The sequence below is a fragment of the Sprattus sprattus genome, assembly GCF_963457725.1.
Source record: "Sprattus sprattus genome assembly, chromosome: 6".
NCBI classification, from domain to species: domain Eukaryota; kingdom Metazoa; phylum Chordata; class Actinopteri; order Clupeiformes; family Clupeidae; genus Sprattus; species Sprattus sprattus.
In genome coordinates this window covers 30624908-30633984 of record NC_137925.1, presented here as the reverse complement: position 1 = coordinate 30633984, position 9077 = coordinate 30624908, and the positions used below count along the sequence as shown (strand labels likewise).

General features: G+C 41.5%; 1 protein-coding gene across 1 annotated transcript in view; it reads left to right on the top strand.

The window, feature by feature from the left end:
- Nucleotides 1–2366: 2366 nt before the first annotated feature.
- Nucleotides 2367–9077, top strand: part of LOC308367432 (A disintegrin and metalloproteinase with thrombospondin motifs 2-like) — a 167871-nt gene continuing 161160 nt past the window's right edge. The window contains exons 1-2 of the mRNA XM_080841340.1: nucleotides 2367–2550; nucleotides 4687–5129. Of these exons, the coding sequence (XP_080697466.1) occupies nucleotides 2475–2550; nucleotides 4687–5129 (519 nt within the window). The 5' untranslated portion in view covers nucleotides 2367–2474. The remainder of the gene's footprint in view (nucleotides 2551–4686; nucleotides 5130–9077) is intronic.

Here is a 9077-nt window from a genome sequence, read left to right as displayed (position 1 = left end):
ATTTCTAAGCTTCTGAATGTTCCAGTGAGCACTGTTGGGGCCATAATACGGAAGTGGAAAGATCATCATGTCACCATAAATTTGACGCGACCAGGTGCTCCTCGCAAGATTTCTGACAGAGGAGTGAAACAAATTATCAGAAGAGTTGTCCAAGAGCCAAGGACCACTTGTGGAGAGCTTCAGAAAGATTTGGAGTTAGCAGGTACAATTGTTTCAAAGAAAACAGTGGGTAATGCACTCAACCGCCATGGCCTGTATGCACGCTCACCACGCAAGACTCCATTGCTAAAAAAAAGCTGAATGTTGAAGCTTGTCTAAAGTTTGCTGCACAACATTTGGAAAAGCCAGTGAAATACTGGGAAAATGTCGTCTGGTCAGATGAGAGCAAAATTGAACTTTTTGGATGCCATAATACACACCATGTTTGGAGGAGATGGCACTGCACATCACCCTAAGAACACCATACCAACAATGAAGTTTGGAGGGGGGAACATCATGGTGTGGGGCTGCTTTTCAGCATACGCCACTGGCAAACTCCACATAATTGAAGGAAGAATGGATGGAAAAATGTACCAAGACATTCTTGACACAAATCTGCTGCCATCTACCAGGATGATGAAGATGAAACGAGGGTGGACATTTCAGCAAGACAATGACCCCAAGCACACAGCCAAGGAAACTCTCAATTGGTTTCAGAAAAAGAAGTTCAAGCTGCTAGAATGGCCCAGCCAATCACCTGACTTGAATCCTATTGAAAATCTTTGGAAAGATCAAGATTCATAGAAGAGGCCCACGGAACCTTCAAGATTTGAAGACTGTTTGTGTGGAAGAATGGGCCAAAATCACACCTGAGCAATGCATGCGACTAGTTGCTCCATACAGGAGGCGTCTTGAAGCTGTTATTGCCAACAAAGGCTTTTGTACAAAGTATTAAATAAATATCAGTAAGCGTGTTCAATACTTTTTCTCTGTGTCATTTCACATTATTACACGTAACTTTATTTCTGAGCTTATTTTATTATTATTATTATTATTTGTATGGATTACTTGGGTTCTTACCAACATCTGGTGAAAATTTCATGTCAATGGCACCTTTGGAAATATATTTACTGAGAAAAATGGTGACGTGTTCAATACTTATTTTACCCGCTGTACTATTGAGAATTGCTGTGTGCTTACTTTTTTTTAACAAAAATCTTGTAATCATTGCAAGATAAAATCTGTTACTCATACACCTGCACACGCACACTCTCTCCCTCTATCTACTCTGGGTTTTTCTCCTTGATGATCTCCTGTAATAACATTACACAAACAGGGAGCTAGCTGTCTGTGAGGAGTGATATTAATGTGTTCCAACCCTTAGAAGTGTACTTTTCAGGGTGCTGGGCTTGGTGTCACCATGGCAACGCCTCAGCAATGGGGAAAGAGTGGGAAGCAAAGGTGCTCAGCAGTAGCCGTTCTGTGCGGGATTTAAGAAATATGTGACACTTCCCTGGATGTGTGAATGCGACGATGAACAAGATATAATGCTTGTTTTATTCAGAGCAGGGGTCTAAAATCCCAGTCAGGGGCAAATTCGAGCGTACTTCTCCAAAAATTAACATGTGTTGCTGAGATCTATGATGATTGTGATAAACATTCCTTGGGCTGTTCATAGGCTACCACGCCACACCATACCATTTTATATGTAGGAATGAGTATCAATATAGAAGACACCACACAGAAAACTAGTCAACCCTTCTCACTTGCCCTCGAAGACTGTGTTAGCCTAAATGAAATGTACAAAAATATTATTCAACTGTTGATTAACATAATTTAGCATTTTACATCTTCAATCTGATATGAATTTAACACTAAAAACTGTTAATACCTACCTACCTCGGCAAATGAATGATATTGACCTTTTGTGTAATGTAGCCTACCTGCCACAGGGGGAGCTCTTGTATCGACAGTCTTTGTGCCTTACCCGGCTGCTTTTGTAAGGGGATCTGCAATTTAGCCCGAATTTGAGCGATCCGAACACAGCGGAGGTGACTACCATGTTCACTGAGGTTTTCACCCTTGCCACTAAGACCATAAAGAAACAGAAGAACTTAGTATTTTACCCATCACTCCTAAAAAGTTTCCACGATCGTTCAGAATCACCGTGTAAACGCCCCACGCCCTGAAGCAAGATGAATTCTGTGCATCTTCCGTACTGTTGAGTGCGAGTGTGTGGGCGCGTGTGTGAGAGAACGTGCGCGTGTGTAATGTGTGTGCATGTGCATGTAGACTCGGTTGGTTAGCTGAGAGAGAGAGAGAGAGAGTGAGCGAGCGAGAGCGAGAGAGAGAGCGAGAGAAGTACGGTCTCTCTTGGTGCACTTTGCAGTAAGTTGCAGGCGGCTGTTGCTGGCGTGGCGGTTGCTGGTCACGGGGAACTTCAACACGCTGGATCCCAAAGTCCGTCTCGCTCACCCGCGCAGTTCGGAGCTGCTATGGATTCGCCCGGATTTACCATTTTTATAATGTTGCCGGTCTTTCTGCAAACGACTGGACTCTCCAGTAGCATAGGTATGTGAGAGTTTATCAATTTACACTTTCAGTCAGCGCTCTGAAGTGTGCTGGACAAACCCTTCTGTATGACCCTCACCTTGCTTCTGTGACAGGCTTGTGTTCATCATCCCATTGTATCAGCAATAGATTTGTAAGAATTCCCAGCACTTAACACTCGTGGATTGTTTTGTCTGCTGTTCCGCAGTCACTGTTTTGAAGTGCACAGTCCTGTCATCTCACAGGGATATTAATACTGGCTCAACTAAAATGATCTGATGGGGAAAATGTGATGGGGTTTTTAAACAAACACGGACTAGTAACTGCAACATGACAATCGTGCTTCCACAGTGGTCAATGCAGTTATTGATCTGTCCGATAGAAAGAATCGCTGGATATTGATGTTATTACAATATTTCACAATTTGTCTCCTCTGTATTACAAAGAATGTAGCATGCCGGCGGACAATCATATAGTCCAACATCTCTTATAAAAAGGGTTCAGATATATATTTTTATGCTAGATTGTAAGGTTAATGCTTATTTAGAGATTGTTTGCTGTAAATACGCTCAACTTACACATCTGAACTATAGGCTCAATGGTCTATAAACCTGGAGCTTAAATATGTGGATTACAAATGCTTCACCTGGTCGTGTCAATTAATGTCAACATAAACTATCAGGTAACGGTCGGTCATCGTACATGATTTCATTTGTGGGGGAAAAACGAGGACGGCAGAACATTTTCATATTAATGTGAGGGCGGATGTCATCTCTAACAGGACTAGATGGCTTAATTAAATTTCAATCAGGTTTAAAGTAGAACTGCTGTGTGTTAGAACAATATAAGCAAGCTATTGTTGTAGGCTAGTAGGCTACCATACCTGAATCATGTGTCTCTTCAACATATTGTATGTTGTAAGAATACAAGTGCTTAATAACACTTTCTGTGAAAAATTGAGAAAGGTCTCTCCATGCCAACTGAAAGCATCGATTCGTTAGGCTACATGAAGATGTGTTGTTCAGAGATGAAGAGATGTTTACATCTCCTGTAGGTGTCTACTATAGCCTACTGAAACTGTTCAGTTTAAGCTGTTAACGTTAGAAAGCTATCCATATCAGATGGCCATCTACCTAATCGGTAAGACATATGTATTACTGTCTTCCGGAATTCTGTCTTTTTACAGTCAAATAAGAATTATAATTGGCTAATGTGTTGTGCATGTTTGGAAGCTGTTGATGTAGAAAGGTGTGCTGTATTTACGCACGCGCAGGTGTTCTGAGTTGAACAGTCGAATTGGACGCTATCGGAAGAGTTCTCAGTAGCTCACTGGGAGTGCCCTGGCAGTGAGAATATGTTATTCAGCGTGTAAGGAGTGCAATTATCACCTTGATCGCTCTGGCTTCTCTGTTGTTTGGGCTCTGGGAGCGCTGGAGGAAGTAAAAGCGGCGCATCAGACACTGAGCTGAAATCCCGATTTTTTTTTATATGCACTGCTCTGAGAGTCGGTGTCCTTGGGTCCAGGGTGGGGTTTGGTCCGGAAAAAAACAAAACCGTAAAACCACACCTTGTGTTAGATGAATTGTGAACAATAGAAAGACAGGTTGATTGCTTTAAAAAAAAAAAAAAAAAAAAAAAAGTCTATTGTAAACACTCTATTGTAAACACCCTATGAGTGAAACTATATCGGAAGACCTAGTGGGCCTATAGGCATGATTATAGAGTGTTACAGACCATTGAAAATCCAACAGAATGTCACGAATCCAACAGAATATCACTAAATGACATTAGTTTCTAGAGCTTCCGCTGCTTTGCAGTGATGGGGTGTCTACTGAGAAATCGTGATATTGACATTGCACCATTTTAATATTCATACTGATATTGCAAATGCAATGCGTTTACATATTCATGAGCCTACATAGTGAAATAGATGGAAACTTAGAAGAGGTGTCATGTAGTATCGCCAAACTGAGATGCTTTCTTTAGGTCATACATTTAAGGCCAACATTATGGGATTCAATATATATACAGTATATATATTTCAATAGCCACTGTGATTGTTTGCTGTACATAAACAGTGCAAACAATTTATGTGACAGCTGCCTGCAGTACAATGTTGTACCAATGTCAATGGTGTTTCTCCCTCCTGCCCTGCAGATTCCCTGCAGCATACGCTGGGGGACTATGGACTGGTGCGGCCCATGCTCACCGATGCAGAAGGCCGCTTCGTCTCACACGCCATCTCATCTGGCCAGGTGAGTGGGGGGCAGTTCCGTAGGCGCTGGCGCAGGGAGGCGGGTTCGGCCAGTGACGCCCAAGACCCGAGTGGGAAGGAGATGAACAGCAGCAGCAACAGTGGCAGCCAGGAACCTCTCTACTACAATGTGACCATCTTCGGCCGGGAGTTACACCTGAGTCTGAGACTCAACTCACGACTGGTGGCTCCCGGAGCCAAGATGGAGTGGCAGAGTGATGGGAGGGAGGAGAAAAGGCAGGGCCATGTTTCACACACAGAGCCTCTGCTCAACGGCTGCCTCTACGTGGGAGACATCATCGGCACGCGGGGCGCCGCTGTCGCCATAAGCAACTGTGATGGCCTGGTGAGTGAATCGCAACATGATCTTGTCAGTTTTAGCACCCCCCCTACCTTAACACCTCACCACTACCTCAGTGCACACAGATAAATTGTCAAGTGTATGTGGAGCTTGCCTGAGAGCAGTTTGAAGCCTTTCCTGTTAATATATGAGCTTCTTGCCTGGATTTGTCTTTCAGTGCTGTGTCCTCACAGTGTACAACACGCAGGCCAAAGGTGTGATTAAGGTCAAAGAAATATTTGGATTCTTGTTGTTTTCCTTGTTTGGTTTTGTCTCTGAACTAGGGCACGTGTTTGTTCCTTATTCTGTGTATGAAGATCGTTTTTTGTCATTGTCATAGAAGAACTGAAAAAGGTGTTTTTTTCAGGAGATATGAGATACATGGACTGTAGTAATATGAGTGTCGCTGCCAAATGTGAGTCCCTGCCTGATGTGAGTCCGCATGCGCAAACACAAACGGTTCACGCATAATGTGGGTTCATTTACTGGTATATTTAATTGTGTTGTAAACGGTGACCAGCTAAGGCTCAACGTCAACATATGGGGTGAACATTATGCGTGAACCGTTTGTGTTTGCGCGTGCGGACTCACATCAGGCAGGGACTCACATTGAGCAGCGACAATGAGTTTGAAATGCTAATGATACAGTGGTGGATGTTCTGTCCATGCTAACCTGGGCATGCTGGGCCTGACTGCTACACTCTGGCAGCTAATGAAGGCCATTATGTGAAGGCTGGTGTTCCCCTTCTGCAGTAATCACACATGTCTTGTTGCTGTGTGGCTCACCGTGCATTTTGTTTCATTCTTAGTGTTCACTCAATATGCTGGGGATATGATCTTAGTTCCGGCTGTTTTTCTCGTAGGGATAAGATGTACCCACTCTTGTTGTTTTGTTTCTATATCATCACCTGATATACGAGTGTGTCTGCAAGGTGTTAGGATCTGCAGGATGCTGTGTGAATGTATCTCTATGATGGCCATCTGTACTAGTGCTTTGTGTGAGCAAGATGCAGACAGAGAGAGGAAGTGTGAAAGAAAGCGAAAGTGACAACTTATAACCTTGGAGATGGAAGTTGTCACCTCTTGGTGACACTGAAGGTGAAGTGATGATGACAAGGGGGGTAAGAGTAAAGGTCCACGAGTTTGCACAAGTTATTTTGAGATAATCAATTTGAAATAAACAGCCCATCAAATGACGTCCCTCCCTTCCATGCTCCTGAAGCAATGTGTTGATTTGTTTATGGAATTGTTGATGGCTTGGTCCGAATTTAGGACAAGTCTTGGTCGAAGGCTTGATCCTGATTCCCATTTAAAGCCAATTTCCCCCCCATTTTTTAGAGCTCACACTGAACAGACAGCTATGAATTTGACAAAAAGTGAATCTCATTACAATCGTAGACTCTTCCTTTTAACGTTTGACAATTCGACCCAATCCTGGTATGGAGAAATGTTACCAGATTCTATTTATAAAGTAGCTAGTCAACTGACTGATAGCCCAGACCATGGAGAAATATGTGTCTTTCTCTCTCCCTGTACTACAATGTGACCATCTTCGTCTTCACAGGTTTACCTGCAGGTTGATATAATACATTGCCAAAATTAGTCTGTCTATTTATCTGAGTGATAAAGTGGTTCAGTTGGTTTGGCTTTTGAGCTGTCAGTAGGTCACTGGGTCTGGAACAGGCAGGTCAAAGGTCAAGGATTGCTGGGTGAAATGAGTACAAGTGGTTAGGAAAGGGCTACAAGTGACAAAACCATGGTGTATTTGTGGTGTTTTTATTGAAGGATGTGCAGGTAAAGCCATCCATTTCTCCACCTTCTGCCCTCTGTTTCACACCCAGCCACCTGCACCTCTCATGTGTGCTGCAGCACAAACGGGAGAGTGCTACTATATGACTTAAGGACGTTAAAAAGTTTACACCACAGCTCTATTTCTTTAAAAAAAAAATAGTTTTAACCTTCTTCAATAATTTAAGCTTATATGTATGTGAACTCATTTATGAGCAGCTTTAAATTACACTAAAAGATGTTGTTTCTGTCGTGTTATCCTTTCAAATATAGCTAGATAAAGTTTAGTTTTTTCAGTGTTTTGACACTGGCTCTGAGTGGGTGTTAAGATGGATAAGTGTATTCGACAGCCCTAAACTCATTATCAGTGCTAGGGAATTTGCTATATAAAAGCTAATTACTGACCAATGGAAAAACGTCTCATTTTAAACAGTAACTGGTATTATCATGCTGATTGGATAGCAGCTGGTCAGATATCAATGACATTACAGTACCCTTGTCAACAGATGCACAGAAGAATACATCCACACACATAAGAACACTCCTTTCATACCTGTGGGGGTTGAACAGATGACAGCAAGTAGAGATGGTGCTAATAATGACTGAAGTCTAAGTGGGAGCCAGTGATTATTCACTGGTGTCTCAACCATGCTTTTTAAATTTGCGTTTGAATGTGTGTATGTGTATGAAACCCAGTTTCCAGGTTTTTTTTTTTGAAACCATATTTTAATTTCACGTTTTATGGATTATTTTTTTCAAGTTTAAACATTATTAATCAATTATGTAATTAATCAATTAAAATTAATGACATTTTAAGAAGAATTTGACTGTGCTTTTAAATCAATCCTCTCTGAACCCAAGTGCAAACCCTATAATTCAATATAGGTGTAGGTTAGCACTGGTAATCCAACCATCATGACAAGTACAGTTTCACTGGTAAGAGAGGACCCTCCTGTTGAAATGAGTCAGTCAACAAGCTGTTCACTGTAGACCATAGATGGCTATTGGGAGTTGAGTCTGATGGTGCCCAATAAATCTGCTCATTTTGTTGTATTCCAAGTCATTTGAAGTTTGCTCACATGACATGGGGATGCATCAGTTCAATGCCAGTGTGGCAGTTAGACAGCCTGTTCGGTACATGTCCACGGAACATGTTCTTAACTTTCAGGTGAGCAAGAATGCTGCGCCTGAAATGGATGTTTCTTCTCTGTATTTGATAAATATCTCCTTTCTTATCCTAAAATTCTTTCTTTTTCCATAAATTGCATTTTTTTAATTACTGAAGTCTGTAATCATGTTTTTGTTTTCCACATTTTGGAAATGACAGCCCCCTATACGTGCATGGCAGATGTCTATGAAAGTACTGAGTCTAATACATGCTAGTGTAGTTTTTTGCTGAAAGTGTGTGGATTTAGGAGTTGAAAGCATGGGTGATTCCACGTGTTTGTGTATATGGATGTGCCTTTGCATGTGTACGTGTGTAGTGGGTATACTGTCTCAGGGTAGAGGGTGTATTGTCCGGTATGAGTGCTGATAATTTAGAAATAGCACATATAAATGATAAGATGTTGTGTTGATCTTCATGAAGATCATGTCACTTCCACAGAGATACAATGCAGCATGCTGTGAAAATATTAACATAATAATTTCTGTAGGGAAAAGCATTGAATTTGTTCATTCAGATCAACATATATTGCACATCAGTAAAGAAATGCATTGATGAATTTGAATTGAGAAGAAGCTGATACTCCTCAAAGTCATAGGGACTTTCAGGAGACCTGTAAACAAGTACATGAAATATGCAATAAATGCAAATATATGCAAATATACATCTTCAAGACAAACTCGCTTGGATGCCACTGCAGATATAAGTGCATGATGTGGTGTAATCATACTGAAAAGGCTATACCATAGGATACTATAGCATAGGCTGAGCATACATTGAACATTTAGAACAATACACAAAGTGAATAGTCAGACAAATACATGGTACAAGATCCTGGTCTTGGGGTTGAATGGTACTGGATGAGGCAAAGGGCAGAGGCAAAGAACTCCAAGATGCAAAGTAAAGTTTTCTCTGCCAAGTCCAACATTTTCATTATTTTTCACAAGTTTGTGGTGCTACTTTCTTTTGTAATGGACAAATATAACACTGGATAGTCTGCT